This window comes from Atractosteus spatula, chromosome 5, assembly GCF_055471065.1.
Source record: "Atractosteus spatula isolate fAtrSpa1 chromosome 5, fAtrSpa1.hap1, whole genome shotgun sequence".
NCBI lineage: Eukaryota > Metazoa > Chordata > Actinopteri > Semionotiformes > Lepisosteidae > Atractosteus > Atractosteus spatula.
Window position 1 is genome coordinate 1535422 of NC_142710.1, and position 20067 is coordinate 1555488.

The 20067-nt window shown below is 56.9% G+C and overlaps 1 protein-coding gene across 1 annotated transcript; it reads left to right on the forward strand.

Annotated features, from left to right (window-relative positions):
• The first annotated feature begins 9945 nt into the window (after positions 1-9945).
• LOC148833272 (leukotriene B4 receptor 1-like) lies at positions 9946-12525 on the forward strand. Its single transcript, XM_088917967.1, is given in 2 exon segments — positions 9946-10097; positions 11115-12525. A coding segment is annotated over 1 exon segment (1344 nt). The 5' UTR covers positions 9946-10097; positions 11115-11181.
• Positions 12526-20067: the final 7542 nt, after the last annotated feature.

A 20067-nucleotide genomic window follows, 5' to 3' on the forward strand; every position in this document is an offset into this window, starting at 1 on the left:
CACCCTCAGCCCTGTTGTCAGTGTGTGTGCGTGAGGGAACCTCTTGCACCCAAGAATTGTGGGAAGACAAGCAAACAGAAACAAGGCCCTTCATCAGGGAAACGATCTCTGCTCACCGCCGACCGCTGACACGAGCGCTTCTGTTTCGAAGCACTCCAGAAGATCGGTATCTCTGAGACGGCAAGAACAACTTCAAGAAAGTGAAAAAACACTCCAGGAAAGATTCTGTGACCCCAGATCTCAACACGCACTGAGAGACAGGAACCGTGGGGGCTGGGTGAGGTGGCGGGTGGCTGTGTTAATTGCTGTTTTCTCTCGATTGCCGAGACGATTCGACTCTGCAGCAGTGACTCGTGTCATAACTGGAAGCTGAAAGTGCAAAACAATTTCGGCGCGACTGTATGTCCCTTATCATTGCTTTCGCACAAAATGCAAATGTCAAATACCTCTGCCGCGAGCGAGGCGGCGAAAAAAACACAGCGCTGCCGACGGCAGAAAAAAACCTCATTTGAAATATCTCGTCATTTGGATAACAACTACTCCCCTGTGGGAGACCCTCCATAACACACACGCAAACCCTCTTCCCCCCAGGGCCAGGCCATCGCCCGGATCGCAGTCCCTCTCCCCTCGAGACAGCGACATCCAGGACCTGCGGAGTCTGGGATACTGCGCAAACCCTCTTTCCCCCAGGGCCAGGCCATCGCCCGGATCACAGTCCCTCTCCCCTCGGGACAGCGACATCCAGGACCTGCGGAGTCTGGGATACTGCGCAAACCCTCTTCCCCCCAGGGCCAGGCCATCGCCCGGATCGCAGTCCCTCTCCACTCCAGGACCTGCGGAGTCTGGGATACTGCGCAAACCCTCTTCCCCCCAGGGCCAGGCCATCGCCCGGATCACAGTCCCTCTCCACTCCAGGACCTGCGGAGTCTGGGATACTGGGCAAACCCTCTTACCCCCAGGGCCAGGCCATCGCCCGGATCACAGTCCCTCTCCACTCCAGGACCTGCGGAGTCTGGGATACTGCGCAAACCCTCTTCCCCCCAGGGCCAGGCCATCGCCCGGATCACAGTCCCTCTCCACTCCAGGACCTGCGGAGTCTGGGAGTGTCGGGGGCAGTCGGGGAGAGGAGGTCTGTCTGATCCCGGCAGGACGGAGCGACTCAGACCCGAGTCAGACCGAGGGGACCCCGAGGGGCAGGCAGGCAGGCGGAGACGGGCTGAGGAGGGGAGGTGGGGACCCATGAGGGAGGCGTTCGAGTTCCGTTTACACAGCTGGTTCGGAGGTGATGGTGACGGTGTCCTCCCGCCGCATCTCCAGCGAATAACGAAACCCCCCCCCCCTCCCCCAGAGCGACGCCGAACGGGGCAGAACGACAGAGCCGCGGCGTGACGCGACACCTCACCCGTGTCACCCTGAGGCGCTGAGGTTTCGACGCCTGGTCCGCTGTCGCAGGGCTGAGGCCGTGACGGGTGGGGGTCGGGGGCTCCCTCGACAGCGACCGCAGCCTCCCCTCCAGCAGCGGACACCTTGTCCCGGCCCCCCCAACCCCCCCCCCACCCCGAGAGAGGGACGTTCTGCCAGCTCTGCTTGGCGCCCCCTGAGAAGAGGAAGAGGAAGTGGGGTGCCACAGGTGTCTGCGTGGGTGGTTGTGGCTGTTCGGCACAGTGAAGCAAGAGGTGCGACTGTGACTGCCTGTGCGCTGGGCTCCACAGATGGCGTTCCTGGCCACATCAGTACAGCTGGGCCTGACGATACCCCACGCCTGATCGTGCACCCTGATGTTCTAGTAACATCAATATATCATTCACGATAATTTCTCACACTTCTATAGCTCTTTCCTGGACCCTCCTCTCCCAGCGCTGTCCAGTACTGGGGATCCCCTCCACCCCCCCAGTGTGATGATGCTCCAGTCCGCTCACACACTCCAGCTCTCAGTGGGGAGGAGAGCAGAGTGATGAGGCCAGTTCAGAGAGGGGGGTGATCAGGAGGCCATGACTGGTAAAGACCAGGGGGAGTCTGTCCAGGACACTGGGGTCACACTCCTACTCTTTTCTCTATAGAAAACGTGTCTCGCCTGCAGAGCGTCAGGAGGCTGGGGGCCCACAGTCCGAACGAGGTGGCTACAGGGGACAATGTCCCCTCCTGGGAAGTGGGAGAGTGGACTGAAGTCCGCCCACGCATGTCTGCGCTATTCCGTCCTCCCTCGCTCTCCGTTCCTTCGCCCCGTCGAGGACGTCTCCTTGTCCCTGGCGAGCGCAGGTCGGCGATAAACTTTCCCATGACCAAACGCCACTCCTGCATGCTGGGAAGACACGGATCGCCTGGGGCGGCTTCCCACGATGCACTGCTGGGGGCGCCGTCCCGTGTGGTACCGGTGAGCACACGAGGCCTGACGTACAGCAGCATTGGGGCGTGGGGTTTTTTTTTACAGCAACGTTGCGTGTTTGCTCACTACTGTACACACAGTAGAATTACAGTCACTTTTATCCAAATGTTATCACTGGTACATCGAATCCTTCCACCTCCAATTCTTCCTCTCTGGTCTCAGTTCTGAGAGTGCGAATACATCCGTTTACGTCTGCTGTGCGCGACTGAGATATTCCCACTTTCATATGGTTCCACTATCAGTGACAGGGGATTATCGCAGTAACATAACGAGCTCCCCCGGCTGTACGTCTTTCTGAAGAAGGTGTGTCTGAAGAGACCGGTGCAAAGAGCTACCGTATTCATCACTGGCTCGATTGCGTTGTTTGCTTTTGTGCAACTTATCTAAAGTTTTGTGTGACTTTTTTGTGCATTTTTTTTACTGGGAGTGTTACACGTTTCGGTTCTGGGAGCTGTGTTTACCATTTTGATTATGCAAATACCGTTTCCACCATTGTGCTCAAGCAACAGAGAGAAACGGTAATTGTGATTCTCTGAACGTTGTGCTGGTGAGATCAGGGTGAGTGTGAGAGGAGAGGGACAGCAGTGACACTAGTAGTGTCTACAGTACAGTCAGGTGTGACAGTGTGTGTGTGCTGGTGAGTTTAGGCTGAGTGTGAGAGGAGAGGGACAGCAGTGACACTAGTAGTGTCTACAGTACAATCAGGTGTGACAGTGTGTGTGTGCTGGTGAGTTCAGGGTGAGTGTGAGAGGAGAGGGACAGCAGTGACACTAGTAGTGTCTACAGTACAGTCAGGTGTGACAGTGTGTGTGTGCTGGTGAGTTCAGGGTGAGTGTGAGAGAAGAGGGACAGCAGTGACACTAGTAGAGTCTACAGTACAGTCAGGTGTGACAGTGTGTGTGCTGGTGAGTTCAGGGTGAGTGTGAGAGGAGAGGGACAGCAGTGACACCAGTAGTGTCTACAGTACAGTCAGGTGTGACAGTGTGTGTGTGCTGGAGAGTTCAGGGTGAGTGTGAGAGGAGAGGGACAGCAGTGACACTAGTAGTGTCTACAGTACAGTCAGGTGTGACTGTGTGTGTGTGCTGGAGAGTTCAGGGTGAGTGTGAGAGGAGAGGGACAGCAGTGACACTAGTAGTGTCTACAGTACAGTCAGGTGTGACAGTGTGTGTGTGCTGGTGAGTTCAGGGTGAGTGTGAGAGAAGAGGGACAGCAGTGACACTAGTAGAGTCTACAGTACAGTCAGGTGTGACAGTGTGTGTGCTGGTGAGATCAGGGTGAGTGTGAGAGGAGAGGGACAGCAGTGACACTAGTAGTGTCTACAGTACAGTCAGGTGTGACAGTGTGTGTGTGCTGGTGAGTTTAGGCTGAGTGTGAGAGGAGAGGGACAGCAGTGACACTAGTAGTGTCTACAGTACAATCAGGTGTGACAGTGTGTGTATGCTGGTGAGTTCAGGGTGAGTGTGAGAGGAGAGGGACAGCAGTGACACTAGTAGTGTCTACAGTACAGTCAGGTGTGACAGTGTGTGTGTGCTGGTGAGTTCAGGGTGAGTGTGAGAGGAGAGGGACAGCAGTGACACTAGTAGTGTCTACAGTACAGTCAGGTGTAACAGTGTGTGTGCTGGAGAGTTCAGGGTGAGTGTGAGAGGAGAGGGACAGCAGTGACACTAGTAGTGTCTACAGTACAGTCAGGTGTAACAGTGTGTGTGCTGGAGAGTTCAGGGTGAGTGTGAGAGGAGAGGGACAGCAGTGACACTAGTAGTGTCTACAGTAGTCAGGTGTGACTGTGTGTGTGTGTGCTGGTGAGTTCAGGGTGAGTGTGAGAGGAGAGGGACAGCAGTGACACTAGTAGTGTCTACAGTACAGTCAGGTGTGACAGTGTGTGTGCTGGTGAGTTCAGGGCGAGTGTGAGAGTAGTGTCACCTCTGGTGGATTAGTGATGAGGATGATAATGATAAAGATGATGAGGAAGGCAGATGAACGACAACGGCAGTTCCCAGTTTTAGAGGACTGAGCTCCAGAGTGATGCAAGCAGGGAAACTCCGCAAGCCGAAGGAAGAATTTCAGATGTGTTTGTCATTTCCTGCTCCGCGCGGCCCCAGGCCTGCCAGCGATGCACATACCGTACCTGCAATCGGTTGTGGTCGTGGCTGTTGCCCAAGACGGCGAGATGATATTGGCACCCAATGGGGAGTATTCACTCCTAGGACACAACCCCCATCTCTCACAACGTCACAGCGCTAGCTGCCTGTGTCTCCTGAGGAACGTGTATTTCTGCAGGATCTGGGCATATCGACTGTTTCCGGTACACTGTGTATAAGGCTGGGTAGTTCTTTCTCCTTCTTTTTTTATTCTGGATTCGTAAAAAAGAAAATAAAAGTCTCCAGTCCTGGGCAGATCCCAGTCCAGTCAGTCCAGGGGTCTCTGGTCTCGGGGAGACCCTAGTCCTGTCAGCCCAGGGGTCTCCAGTCCAGTCCAGTCCAGGGGTCTCTGGTCCCGGGGAGACCCCAGTCCTGTCAGCCTAGGGGTCTCCAGTCCAGTCCAGTCCAGTCCAGTCCAGTCCAGTCCAGTCCAGGGGTCTCTGGTCCTGGGGAGACCCCAGTCCAGTCCAGGGGTCTCTGGTCCTGAGGAGACCCTAGTCCAGTTAGCCCAGGGGTCCCCAGTCCAGGCCAGAGGTCTCAGGTGCTGGGGAGACCCCAGTCCAGGGGTCTGGTCTCAGGGAGACCCCAGTCCAGTCCAGCGTTCTCTGGTCCTGGGAAGACCCCATTCCAGTCCAGTCCAGGGGTCCCCAATCCTGCTCCTGGGGAGACCCCAGTCACGTCAGTCGCGGGGTCCCCAGTCACTCCAGGGAGCCCCGATCCTGTGGTGCCTTGAAGGGACACACTGATCCAGCTGCTGACAGGGCGGGGTGGCCAGGGGTGGCCCCACCTTGTCCTGCGAGTGAGGGCGTCTGCAGTAACGCTGTCGAATCTGCAGTGCGTATGGAGCTTCTCCACTCCCTTTCCAAACAGGCAAATCAGGACTCTTCAGAGAGGAACGGCAGCCGATCTCTCAGACCATCGTCAGCGCCCGGCGACGAGGTGAATCCGCTGGGGTCTTAGACGAACCCTGCACCCCCCCCACCCCCCCGAGACGAAGTGCGAAACCGCGAGCTTTCTGAAAGCGCTGTGAGTTGCGCCATGTTGTTGCCAATCCCTGGTCTCGTGGGAGTTTGCAAGAATTGTGACTTAAGGCGGCCCTTCCTGCTCACTAGTCCCTGTACTGACTGATGCGCTGTGATGCAAGAGTGAGCAAGTACAGGTCGTGCAGCAGCTGTGTCACCACAGAAGTGTCCCAGCGTGACCTGCAGGCAGAGTTAACAAGCAAGCAGTGCTTGTGAGCAAAACCGCCTCAAAGCCGAGAGGCGTATTTCTACTGGGCTACGATCCTGCTTGTTTACAGTGTCACAGGGCCCCTTCACCTCACCGGAGGTCTTGTTGCCTCGTTCTGAATCTCAGACCTGACCTGCAAAATTCCTCTATTTTGTGATGTAAATTGGAGGTTACCGATACCCTGGCTCCTCTCCAGACACAGCTGGGTGAGCTCCTCCAGTCAGGACAGGAGGCTCTTCTTTACACAGAGGAGGATGGGGGTGGGGAGCAAGCTGCCCAGCCCTGTTGTTGAAGCCGATACCCTGGCTTCTCTGCAGACACAGCTGGGTGAGACCCTCCAGTCAGGACAGGAGGCTCTTCTTTACACAGAGGGGGGTGGGGGTGGGAAACAAGCTGCCCAGCCCTGTTGTTGAAGCCGATACCCTGGCTCCTCCCCAGACACAGCTGGGTGAGCTCCTCCAGTCAGGACAGGAGGCTCTTCTTTACACAGAGGGGGGTGGGGGTGGGGAACAAACAGCCCAGCCATGTTGTTGAAGCCGATACCCTGGCTTCTCTCCAGACACAGCTGGGTGAGATCCTCCAGTCAGGACAGGAGGCTCTTCTTTACACAGAGAGTGGTGGGGGTGGGGAGCAAGCTGCCCAGCCATTTTGATGAAGCCGATACCCTGGCTTCTCTGCAGACACAGCTGGGTGAGACCCTCCAGTCAGGACAGGAGGCTCTTCTTTACACAGAGGAGGATGGGGGTGGGGAGCAAGCTGCCCAGCCCTGTTGTTGAAGCCGATACCCTGGCTTCTCTGCAGACACAGCTGGGTGAGACCCTCCAGTCAGGACAGGAGGCTCTTCTTTACACAGAGGGGGGTGGGGGTGGGAAACAAGCTGCCCAGCCCTGTTGTTGAAGCCGATACCCTGGCTCCTCTCCAGACACAGCTGGGTGAGATCCTCCAGTCAGGACAGGAGGCTCTTCTTTACACAGAGGGGGGTGGGGGTGGGGAACAAGCTGCCCAGCCATGTTGTTGAGGCCGATACCCTGGCTCCTCTCCAGACACAGCTGGGTGAGCTCCTCCAGTCAGGACAGGAGGCTCTTCTTTACACAGAGGGGGGTGGGGGTGGGGAACAAGCTGCCCAGCCATGTTGTTGAAGCCGATACCCTGGCTCCTCTCCAGACACAGCTGGGTGAGACCCTCCGGTCAGGACAGGAGGCTCTTCTTTACACAGAGGGTGGTGGGGGTGGGGGACAAGCTGCCCAGCCATGTTGTTGAAGCTGTTACCCTGGCTCCTCTCAGGAGGACACAGTGGGATGAGCTCCGGGGATCAGCCTGGAACCCGTCACCAAGAGCCCGGCCGATGGGGAAGGCCCGCCTCTCTCCTGACTCCCGCGCGCGGCTGCCGAGCGAGGTCCAGCCGGGGCTCCTCCAGAGCGGCCCTCATGCTCACGGCCGCCCCCCCCGTCAACCCGGACCCTCTGAACCCGGGCGAAGGCTCCTCTCCCAGAGGGGTCAGCGCCAAGCGGATCGGGTCGGCCGGCACGGTGCGCTTGGATGAGACCGTTTCCAGGCGGACGAGAGGCGCGCGCGGCGCGCGAAGGCTGGGGAGCGCTTCCTGCGGCCGCGAGCGCGTCTCCTCGCGATGTTGAAATCTGCCGCTGCCGCTGCTGCTCGTGGGAAACGGCCCCTCGCGGTCGCGGTCGCGGGGCGAGTGAGGTCACTTCCGGCGATGCTGCCCTTCGCTCTTCGCGGTGTGACAGCGAGCGGGAGCGAGCGGCAGTGCTGGAGAGCGCGGGCCCGCATCACAGAGTTGATAGATATTTATCTTCCAATAATCCCATCACCATGGGATGGGATCGTGCTTTTCCCGCGGTTAGTGACGAGGTTCGAAGCCTCTAGAATAAGATCGTATCATTCATATAATGCTCGTCGTGCAACGCATCTCGTCCTGCTCCTCCGCTGCCGCTCGAGCGGGCAGGTGACCTGTGACACCCGGGGCGAGGAGCTCCTCTCCTCTGCTCTCCTCTCCTCTCCGGGCGTCTCTGAGCGCGGCCGGTTGTTCTGTGTTTTTAAGGGAAGTGATTTTAGTAGCGAGACCGTCCCGTCCTGGAGATCCGCGAGGGCACTCCCTCGCGGCTCGGTCCCTTGAGCCCGCGGCACGCGCCGGGCACGAGCCGAGGGCAGGGAGACGGAGGCACAGCGCACGGGGGGGCAGTCCCGTATTGAGAAAGGCCGGTGTGGAAACAGCAGCAGCAGCCGCCGCCGGCGAGGGGAGGACGGCGCAGATCTCGAGAGCCGCTCCCCCCCTCCCCCCCGCCCGCGCGCCATCCTCGCTTCCTCCTGCTCTTTCGACACCGCATCCTGGACACTCGCTACAGGCCGCGCGCCGCAGCGCAGCGCCGTCTTCCTGTCGCCGGGCTCCTCTCCCGCAGGCTCGCCGACCCCTTGACGCCGCTTCACTGCCGCCACACCCGCAAGCCCGGTCAGTTAAAGAGAGCGTGTGTGTCTCCTGTCTCTCCTCTAACTCCTGTCACTCTCCTCTCTTCTCTCTCTCCTGTCTTTCCTTTCTTCTCTCTCTCCTCTCTCTTGTCTCTCTCCTCTTTCCTCTCTCTCCTCTCTCCTTTCTCCAGTCTCCTCTCTCCTGTCACCTCTCTCCTCTCTCCTCTCTCCTGTCACCTCCTTCCTCTCTCTCCTGTCACCTCTCTCCTCTCTCTCCTCTCTCCTGTCACCTCTCTCCTCTCTCTCCTGTCTCCTCTCTCCTGTCTCCTCTCTTCTCTCTCTCCTGTCTCCTTTCTTCTCTCTCTCCTCTCTTTCCTGTCTCTCTTGTCTTCTCTCTCTCCTCCCTCTTGTCTCTCTCCTCTTTCCTCTCTCTCCTCTCTCCTTTCTCCAGTCTCCTCTCTCCTGTCACCTCTCTCCTCTCTCCTGTCTCTCCCCTCTCTCCTGTCACCTCTCTCCTCTCTCCTGTCACCTCCTTCCTCTCTCTCCTGTCACCTCTCTCCTCTCTCTCCTCTCTCCTGTCACCTCTCTCCTCTCTCTCCTGTCTCCTCTCTCCAGTCTCCCCTCTCCTCTCTCCTGTCTCTCCTGTGTCTCCTCTCTCTGGTCTCTCCTCTTTCCAGTCTCCTCTCTGCTCTCTCTCCTCCCTCCTCTCTCCTCTCTCCTGTCTCCTGTCTCTGGTCTCTCCTCTCTCCTGTGTCTCCTCTCTCCGGTCTCTCCTCTCTCCTGTCTCCTGTCTCTCCTGTGTCTCCTCTCTCTGGTCTCTCCTCTCTCCAGTCTCCTCTCTCCTGTCTCTCTGGTCTCTCCTCTCTCCTCTCTCTCCTGTCTCCTGTGTCTCCTCTCTCTGGTCTTTCCTCTTTCCAGTCTCCTCTCTGCTCTCTCTCCTCTCTCCTCTCTCCTGTCTCCTGTCTCTCCTGTGTCTCCTCTCTCCGGTCTCTCCTTTTTCCAGTCTCCTCTCTGCTCTCTCTCCTGTCTCCTGTCTCTCCTGTGTCTCCTCTCTCCGGTCTCTCCTCTCTCCTGTCTCCTGTCTCTCCTGTGTCTCCTCTCTCCGGTCTCTCCTTTTTCCAGTCTCCTCTCTGCTCTCTCTCCTGTCTCCTGTCTCTCCTGTGTCTCCTCTCTCCGGTCTCTCCTCTCTCCTGTCTCCTGTCTCTCCTGTGTCTCCTCTCTCTGGTCTCTCCTCTTTCCAGTCTCCTCTCTGCTCTCTCTCCTCTCTCCTCTCTCCTCTCTCCTGTCTCCTGTCTCTGGTCTCTCCTCTCTCCTGTGTCTCCTCTCTCCGGTCTCTCCTCTCTCCTGTCTCCTGTCTCTCCTGTCTCCTCTCTCTGGTCTCTCCTCTCTCCAGTCTCCTCTCTCCTGTCTCTCTGGTCTCTCCTCTCTCCTCTCTCTCCTGTGTCGTGTGTCTCCTCTCTCTGGTCTCTCCTCTTTCCAGTCTCCTCTCTGCTCTCTCTCCTCTCTCCTCTCTCCTGTCTCTCTGGTCTCTCCTCTCTCCTCTCTCTCCTGTGTCGTGTGTCTCCTCTCTCTGGTCTCTCCTCTTTCCAGTCTCCTCTCTGCTCTCTCTCCTGTCTCCTGTCTCCTGTCTCTCCTGAGTCTCCTCTCTCCAGTCTCCTCTCTCCTCTCTCCTGTCTCCTGTCTCTCCTGTGTCTCCTCTCTCTTATCTCTCCTCTCTCCTCTCTCTGTCTCTGTCTGTCCCCCAGGGCGCGTGAGGGACGCCGAGTCTCAACTCCTCTCACTGTGAGCGAGACCTGACGAGGCGGACGGGCCCCCCGTTCCTCGACAGAAGGAGAAGAACCGACGCGCGCGCACGGACGCACGCGCACGCACGGACGCACACACGCAGCGCGGAGCAGCGAAGCCTGGGCGGCAGACGGGTACGTTAGCGCAGCTGCTGCAGCTTCCTGTCGGCCCGCGGGCGAGGGGCGAGGGGCGAGGGGCGAGGGGAGACAGCCAGGCCGCCCTCAGGGCGAGGAGGCAGAGGGGCGGGCGGGCACCAGCAGGAAGAGAGCAGCGAGCAGGGAGGGGTTACTGTGCTATTTTGAGTGAAGCCTGTGTGGCGCGGTTTTGCTGGTGCGGCTCCTCGGCCTGTCTGTGGGTTCGCCCGCCTGTCTGTGGGTGTGTCTGTCCGTCTGAGTGTGTCCTGTCTGTCTGTGGGTGTGTCTGTCTGTCTGAGTGTCTCCTGTCTCCCGTCTGTCTGTCTCCTGTCTGTCTGCGTGTCTGTCTCCTGTCTGAATGTCTCCTGTCTGAATGTCTCCTGTCTGTCTGCGTGTCTGTCTCCTGTCTGAATGTCTCCTGTCTGAATGTCTCCTGTCTGTCTGCGTGTCTGTCTCCTGTCTGAATGTCTCCTGTCTGTCTGTCTCCTGTCTGTCTGTGTGTCTGTCTCCTGTCTGAATGTCTCCTGTCTGAATGTCTCCTGTCTGTCTGTCTCCTGTCTGTCTGTGTGTCTGTCTGCGTGTCTGTCTCCTGTCTGTCTATGGGTGTGTCTGTCTGTCCGTCTGTCTTCTGTCTGTATCCTGTCTGTCTGTGTGCCTGTTTCCTGTCTGTCTGTGTGCCTTTCTCCTATCCATCTGCCTCCTGTCTGTCTATGGGTGTGTCTGTCTGTCCATCTGTCTCCTGTCCATCTGTCTCCTGTCCGTCTGTCTCCTGTGTGTCTGTCTCCTGTGTGTCTGTGTGCCTGTCTCCTGTCTGAGTATCTCCTGCCTGTCTGTGTGTCTCCTGTCCGTCTGTGTGCCTGTCTCCTGTCTGAGTATCTCCTGCCTGTCTGTGTGTCTCCTGTCCGTCTGTGTGCCTGTCTCCTGTCTGAGTATCTCCTGCCTGTCTGTGTGTCTCCTGCCTGTCTGTGTGTCTCTTGTCTGTCCCCCCTCTACCCCTCTGCCTCTGTTCTCCCACAGGTCACGCAGGAGAACCAGCAGCCCCTCCATTCTGCCCCCGGGTTCGAGACGAGAGACAGGGAGACAGATGGCCGCCGCCCTCCTCTCGACTCCGCCCCCCGCCTTCAGCCCGGACCCTCTCAACTCCTCCAACTCCTCCCTGGCGCCCCCCCCGGCGGCGGGCGCGGCGGGCGCGGTGCGGCTGGGCATGGCGCTGCTGCTGGTGGCCATGGCGCTGGGCGTGCCGGGGAACCTGTTCGTGGTGTGGACCGTGCTGTGCCGCCTGCGCCGGCGCTCCGTCACCTCCCTGCTGCTGCTGCACCTGGCCTGTGCCGACGCCGCCGTGCTGCTCACCGCCCCCTTCTTCCTGCGCTACCTGGCGGCCGGCCTGGACTGGGAGTTCGGCGACGCCACCTGCCGCTGCCTGCACTACGCCTGCTGCGTCAACATGTACGCCAGCGTGCTGCTCATCGGCTGCATGAGCCTGGACCGCCTGCTGGGCGTCTCGCGGCCCTTCCTGTCGCAGAAGGTGCGCACCAAGTCCAGGGCCGGCCAGGTGGCGCTGGGCATCTGGGCGGCGGCGCTGGTGCTGTCCGTGCCCATGCTGTTCTACCGCCGGGCGGGCGCGGGGGGCGGCGGGCAGGGCCGGCGCTCCTGTCGGCCGCACCACCCGGGCCCCGGCCACCTGGTCTTCCAGTACACGCTGGAGACCGTGGCCTCCTTCCTGCTGCCCTTCGGCGCCATGGCCTTCAGCTACTGCCGCATCTCGCGCCAGCTGGCCGCCAGCGGCGGCGGCTTCCAGCGGCGCTGGCGGCGGCGCACCCGGCGCCGCTCCGGCCGCCTCATCGCCCTCATCCTGGCCAGCTTCGCCCTCTTCTGGGCGCCCTACCACGCCGTCAACGTGCTGCAGGTGGCGGGCGTGCTGGCGGGGGCGGAGGGGCTGGAGGCGGCCGCCCTGCGCGCCCGGCCGCTGGTCACCGCCCTCACCTTCCTCAGCAGCAGCGTGAACCCGGTGCTGTACGCCTTCGCCGGCAGCGCCTTCATCCGCTCGGCCGGCCTCGACTTCGTGGCCAGGCTGCTGGACGGCACCTCCTCCGACAACGCCTCCCTCAAGAAGTCGCGGAACGCCTCCCGGGACCCCGGCGGGGAGGAGGCCGGCTCAGTGCGCCTGGCGGCCGTCGGTGCGGGCCCGGCCGGGGAGCAGGGGAAGGGGGAGAAGGGGGAGGAGGAGGAGGGGAAGGAGGAGGAAGGGAGGGAGTGAGGGGAGGGCCGGGGAGGAGGGGGGGCAGGAAGCAAGCTCCTTTTTCGGCGTTGCTGGGAGAGAGTCGGGGAGCCCCCCGGAAGGGGGAGGGGGTGGGTGTCACTTTCGCGGGGGTCCGGAGAGCCAGCCGGCGTCTCGATGTGTGAGGGAGTCAGGCAGAGAGTCAGTTAAAGAGTCAGAGGGTCAGTTAAGGAGTCAGTGTGTCAGTTAAGGAGTCAGAGTGTCAGTTAAGGAGTCAGTTAAAGAGTCAGAGGGTCAGTTAAGGAGTCAGTGTGTCAGTTAAGGAGTCAGAGGGTCAGTTAAGGAGTCAGTGTGTCAGTTAAGGAGTCAGAGTGTCAGTTAAGGAGTCAGTTAAAGAGTCAGAGGGTCAGTTAAGGAGTCAGTGTGTCAGTTAAGGAGTCAGAGGGTCAGTTAAGGAGTCAGTGTGTCAGTTAAGGAGTCAGAGTGTCAGGTAAGGAGTCAGTTAAGGTGTCAGAGTGTCAGTTAAGGAGTCAGTTAAAGAGTCAGTGTGTCAGTTAAGGAGTCAGAGTGTCAGTTTAAGAGTCAGTTAAGGAGTCAGAGAGTCAGTTAAGGAGTCAGTTAAAGAGTCAGAGTCAGTTAAAGAGTCAGAGTGTCAGTTTAAGAGTCAGTTAAGGAGTCAGTTAAAGAGTCAGAGGGTCAGTTTAAGAGTCAGAGTCAGTTAAGGAGTCAGTGTGTCAGTTAAGGAGTCAGAGGGTCAGTTAAGGAGTCAGTGTGTCAGTTAAGGAGTCAGAGTGTCAGTTAAGGAGTCAGTTAAGGTGTCAGAGTGTCAGTTAAGGAGTCAGTTAAAGAGTCAGTGTGTCAGTTAAGGAGTCAGAGTGTCAGTTTAAGAATCAGTTAAGGAGTCAGAGAGTCAGTTAAGGAGTCAGTTAAAGAGTCAGAGTCAGTTAAAGAGTCAGTGTGTCAGTTTAAGAGTCAGTTAAAGAGTCAGAGTCAGTTAAAGAGTCAGTGTGTCAGTTTAAGAGTCAGTTAAGGAGTCAGTTAAAGAGTCAGAGGGTCAGTTAAGGAGTCAGAGTCAGTTAAGGAGTCAGAGTGTCAGTTAAGGAGTCAGTTAAAGAGTCAGTGGGTCAGTTAAGGAGTCAGAGGGTCAGTTAAGGAGTCAGAGTCAGTTAAGGAGTCAGTTAAAGAGTCAGAGGGTCAGTTAAGGAGTCAGAGGGTCAGTTAAGGAGTCAGTTAAGGTGTCAGAGTGTCAGTTAAGGAGTCAGTTAAGGAGTCAGAGTGTCAGTGTGTCACTCTGTGTATCAGTTCCTGTGTCCCTGTGTGAAAGAGTCAAGGTATGACTCGGTGCATCACTGAGGGCAGAGAAGAGATCAGGGGTGTGCTCTGTGGTAAAATGAGAACAAAGCAACATCTTTCATGGGGGTTGGCCTCTGTCTTCCAGAGGAGGTCCGTCTGTTAAGCCCTTTTGTGATGGCATTGCTGTACACGACTGAAAGGGCAGCCTGATGACGTCTGTTCGGGGTGTTCGATCCCAGTAACACTTTTGCACTGATGTTTGTGAACGGTTGTGAACTTTGTATTTATTGACCAGTGTCTGTCGTCCCGTTGTAAACACAAGAAGGATCTTCACGAGGATGTGCAGCTGAAGCAGGCCTTCCCAGGAAAGTGTGCGCTTGTTTTACTTCATAATGTCACAGAATAAAATATTGACGGCTTTTTTACAAAAAGATGTCTGTCTGAGTGCTACAGGGGGAGAGAGGAACTGCTAGCCCTACTGTCCGGGCTCAGCACCAGCTTAGCCTTCACTCCGACCTCACTCCAGTGTGATGTTTCGTCTCCTGAGGGACAGGGGGACAGCGACTGTATTTTCAGATTTGGGGGTCAGAAAGAAGCAGCGCTGAGGAGTGTCTGTCCAGCAGCAGCGAAAGCAGAATGCACACGGCAGCTTTGTAAAACCTCCACTTTACTGTCCATTACAAAATAGACAAAGCTTCTGGGTCTGCGTGCTGCGATTCCCGAGCGAGGCCACAAGCCTTCTGGAGACCGGAATGTAGGGGTGTGACCCCAGTGTCCTGGACAGACTCCCCCTGGTCTTTACCAGTCATGGCCTCCTGATCACCCCCCTCTCTGAACTGGCCTCATCACTCTGCTCTCCTCCCCACTGAGAGCTGGAGTGTGTGAGCGGACTGGAGCATCATCACACTGGGGGGGTGGAGGGGATCCCCAGTACTGGACAGCGCCGGGAGAGGAGGGTCCAGAAAGGCGCTATATAAATATAGGGTGTGGCCTTATGCAGGGGGCGTGTCCGGCGTGGAGGCGGAGCCCTGGTAGAAGGGCGACGCCTCGCCTCTGTTGTCCCAGCTGTCCTGGCTTCCAGCCCGTGAGCCCCCGCTGGGCGGGTCCCATAAAGGCCCACTGGACACCCCCCGAGGGGACGAGCAGGGCCATCCCCGGAAGGGGGGGGGGTTCACCGACAGTCCCGGAAGGGGTTGCACCCACCTAAGGTTTTCTTTTTGCTGTTGCCCGTCCCATCATGCACTGCCACTGGGGCAGGCACGCACACGCAGTTCTATCGCGCCCTCAGTTCTGGGTTTTGTTTTGACCTCGCGCGCCCTCCTGCTCACCAGACGGGACCCCCGCTGAACAGGGTCGGCCCAGCCCGGAGGTAACGCAGCACTGCCAGCGGTACTCTTTCGTTTTGCCTTTTTGTTGCATTTTTTCCACTCTTGTTGTGTTATTTTTGGTCCCTGCTAACCTCACACCGGTGCTCCTGTCCCCTCGCCACGGCGCCACCCACTACACACTGTCACAAGGGCCATTATTATGACTATGATGACGCTGTAAACAGGCGGGCTTGCGAATCCATCTCTTTTAATCCGAAAGGAATATTGCTCCCGACTTTGAGGCGGTTTTGCTCACAAGCACTGCTTGCTTGTTAACTCTGCCTGCAGGTCACGCTGGGACACTTCTGTGGTGACACGGCTGCTGCACGCCCCGTACTTGCTCACTCTTGCATCACAGCGCATCAGTCAGTACAGGGACTAGTGAGCAGGAAGGGCCGCATCGCGTCACTGTTCGTGGGAACTCGAATACGAGTCTGCAACAACATAGCACCTTCACAAAGCTGGCCTTTGTAGTTTTTTCCTGTAATGTCAATGAATTTTTTCTGTTACCCAGGTTTACTAACCAGTCTGAGAAATCAGGACTGCAGTTCCTCTTTAACTCGATTCAAGATCAGGCTTTCTCATTCCGGCTTGGCTCAATTCAGATTCAGGCTTGGCTTAATTCCCTTTCGGGGTTTTGTATTCCAGTTGGACTCAATCCCAGTTCAAACTTTCCTGTTGTGTTTTATCTTAATTCCCTTTCAGGGTTTTGTATTCCAGTTAGACTTAATCCCAGTTCAAGCTTTCCTATTCTGTTTTTATCTTAATTCCATTTCGGGGTTTTCTATTCTGATTTGGCTCGATTCCAGCTTGAGGTCAATCAGCCTGGCCTGGAACAATTCCACTTCAAGTGTCCTAATCCCTTTTTACTTGGAGAAAATTCGGATCAGTTTCACGATAATCCATTCTTACTCAATGGAAATGAAGGCTCGTTCCGTCTGGTCTGGATCATCTGCTCTCCAGGGCACATTAATCCATCCTTACTCAGAGGATGTTCAGACTCGTTTAGTATGGCCTGGATAAGTTCCACTTCAGAGTGTGTTAATCCTTCCTTACTCAGTTACTCAGTGAAGTTCACACTTGTTCAGTCTGGCCTGGATGAATTCTACTTCAGACGGTCTTTATCCTCACTCAGTGAAGTTCAGACTCGTTCCGTCTGGCCTGGATCATTTCCACCTCAGAGTGCGTTAATCCTTCCTTACTCAGTGAAGTTCAGACTCTTTCCATCTTAATAATAATAATTGCTTACACTTATGAAGCGCTTTTCTGGACACTCCACTCCACCCCCACCAGTGTGCAGCCCCACCTGGATGATGTGACGGCAGCCATAGTGCACCAGTACTCTCACCACACATCAGCTATATCAGTGGGGAGAAGAGCAGAGTGATGAAGCCAATTCATAGAGGGGGGTTATTAGGAGGCCATGATTGATAAGGGCCAATGGGAAATTTGGCCAGGACGCCGGGGTAACACCCCTACTCTTTTCGAGAAACGCCCTGGGATTTTAAATGACAAAGAGGTCAGGACCTCGGTTTTACGTCTCATCCGAAGGACAGCTTCGTTTATAGTCTAGTGTCCCCCTCGCTGTAGTGGGGCATTAGGACCCACACAGACCGGAGGGTGAGCGCCCCCTTCTGGCCCCACTAAAACCTCTTCCAGCAGCAGCCTTAGTTTTTCCCAGGAGTCTCCCATCCAGGTACTGGCCAGGCTCACGCCCGCTGAGCTGCAGTGGGGCTGCCAGCTGGGAGCTACAGAGCGATACGGCTGCTGGCCTGCAGAGTGTCTTCAGTGCTTGAATGCTTGAAAATCCACAGCCACAGGCCAGGACTGGACAGCCCCGACTGCCCCTGTGCCCGCGTGCTGTATGAATTACTGTCTCCTCACACAGACGCTGTGTGTACTCCTGCACGTACAGACATGCCCTGAGTTCCAGACGCGCCCACATTCCAGCAACGCTCCGTAAGATATTATTTTAATCATTCGGGCATGGGGACGCTAATCTGCATGTGAGGACGCTCTCCGGACGTGCTTAGCGGACAGCGCGGAGCTACAGGCCCGTCGCCTTCAGAGGGAAAAGCAGGAGCTCCTTCCCAAGACACGACCCCAGTCTCGGACCCTGATGGCCGCAGCGGTGCTCGTGACGCACCCTCATCGAGGAAGAGCCACGGGGCGTGCAGTGACATCAGACGGAACGGACCGTCCGGAGAACACGCCGATCCGGCTTCCAGCTGGACTGGGTGTTGAGTAGGCTTTTGTGTTCCAGCCGGGGAACCTGACCACCATGTCTGTCTCACATCTGGCGAGTCTGGGGCCAGAAGAAGGAACAGCAAGCTGGCAGAAAACGAACACCTCCTGCAGCTGCTGTCCTTCCTGTCCAGTCTCTATCCACGTCACCCAGATCAGGGTCAAGGGGAGCTGGAGTCTATCCCAGCGACCAACACGTGCAAGGCGGGATACACCCTGGACAGGACACCAGCCCATCACAGGACACACACACACCCTGGACAGGACAGCAGCCCATCACAGGACACACACACACACACACACACACACCCTGGACAGGACAGCAGCCCCTCACAGGACACACACACACACACACACACACACACACACACACACACACACACACACCCTGGACAGGACAGCAGCCCCTCACAGGACACACACACACACACACACACACACACACACACACACACACCCTGGACAGGACAGCAGCCCATCACAGGACACACACACACACACACACTGGACAGGACAGCAGCCCCTCACAGGACACACACACACACACACACACACACACACACACACACACACACACACACACCCTGGACAGGACACCAGCCCCTCACAGGACACACACACACACACACCCTGGACAGGACAGCAGCCCATCACAGGACACACACACACACACACACACACACACACCCTGGACAGGACACCAGTCCATCACAGGACACACACACACAAACCCTGGACAGGACACCAGCCCATCACAGGACACACACACACACACACACACACACACACACCCTGGACAGGACAGCAGCCCCTCACAGGACACACACACACACACACACACACACACACACACACCCTGGACAGGACACCAGTCCATCACAGGACACACACACACACACACACACCCTGGACAGGACACCAGCCCCTCACAGGACACACACACACCCTGGACAGGACAGCAGCCCCTCACAGGACACACACACACACACACACACACACACACACACACACACACACACACACACACACACCTGGACAGGACACCAGCCCATACAGGACACACACACACACCCTGGACAGGACAGCAGCCCCTCACAGGACGGACACACACACACACACACACACACACACACACACACACACACACACACACACACCTGGACAGGACAGCAGCCCCTCACAGGACACACACACACACACACACACACACCCTGGACAGGACACCAGTCCATCACAGGACACACACACACACACACACCCTGGACAGGACACCAGCCCCTCACAGGACACACACACACCCTGGACAGGACAGCAGCCCCTCACAGGACACACACACACACACACACACACACACACACACACACACACACACACACCCTGGACAGGACACCAGCCCATCACAGGACACACACACACACCCTGGACAGGACAGCAGCCCCTCACAGGACGGACACACACACACACACACACACACACACACACACACACACCCTGGACAGGACACCAGCCCATCACAGGACATACCCAGACAGCCACACCCACACTGACAGTCACACCAGAGACACACACCAGACAGACCCAGACACCCAGACACACACTCACACCGGACGCACCCACTCACACTTGTGCCAGTTTCCCAGAAGCCATTTAAAGTCCAGGCGGTTGAGGTCCCTGCTACACGCAGGGAGGGCGATGACGTCACCGTGTCCAAACTAGCTCCGCTACACAATGTTGAGACCATGTGTTTATCAGCAAACCTTATCAGCTCTGAACTCACCAGCACAAACACTGTCACACCTGACTGTACTGTAGACACTACTAGTGTCACTGCTGTCCCTCTCCTCTCACACTCACCCTGAACTCACCAGCACACACACACTGTCACACCTGACTGTACTGTAGACACTACTAGTGTCACTGCTGTCCCTCTCCTCTCACACTCACCCTGAACTCACCAGCTCACACACTGTCACACCTGAGTGTACTGTAGACACTACTAGTGTCACTGCTGTCTCTCTCATCTCACACTCAACCTGAACTCACCAGCACACACACACTGTCACACCTGACTGTACTGTAGACACTACTAGTGTCACTGCTGTCTCTCTCCTCTCACACTCACCCTGAACTCACCAGCACACACACACTGTTACACCTGAGTGTACTGTAGACACTACTAGTGTCACTGCTGTCTCTCTCATCTCACACTCACCCTGAACTCACCAGCACACACACACTGTTACACCTGAGTGTACTGTAGACACTACTAGTGTCACTGCTGTCCCTCTCCTCTCACACTCACCCTGAACTCACCAGCACACACACTATCACACCTGACTGTACTGTAGACACTGCTAGTGTCACTGCTGTCCCTCTCACACTCACCCTGAACTCACCAGCACACACACACACTGTTACACCTGAGTGTACTGTAGACACTACTAGTGTCACTGCTGTCTCTCTCATCTCACACTCAACCTGAACTCACCAGCACACACACACTGTCACACCTGACTGTACTGTAGACACTACTAGTGTCACTGCTGTCTCTCTCCTCTCACACTCACCCTGAACTCACCAGCACACACACACTGTTACACCTGAGTGTACTGTAGACACTACTAGTGTCACTGCTGTCTCTCTCCTCTCACACTCACCCTGAACTCACCAGCACACACACAGTCACACCTGACTGTACTGTAGACACTACTAGTGTCACTGCTGTCTCTCTCCTCTCACACTCACCCTGAACTCACCAGCACACACACACTGTTACACCTGAGTGTACTGTAGACACTACTAGTGTCACTGCTGTCTCTCTCCTCTCACACTCACCCTGAACTCACCA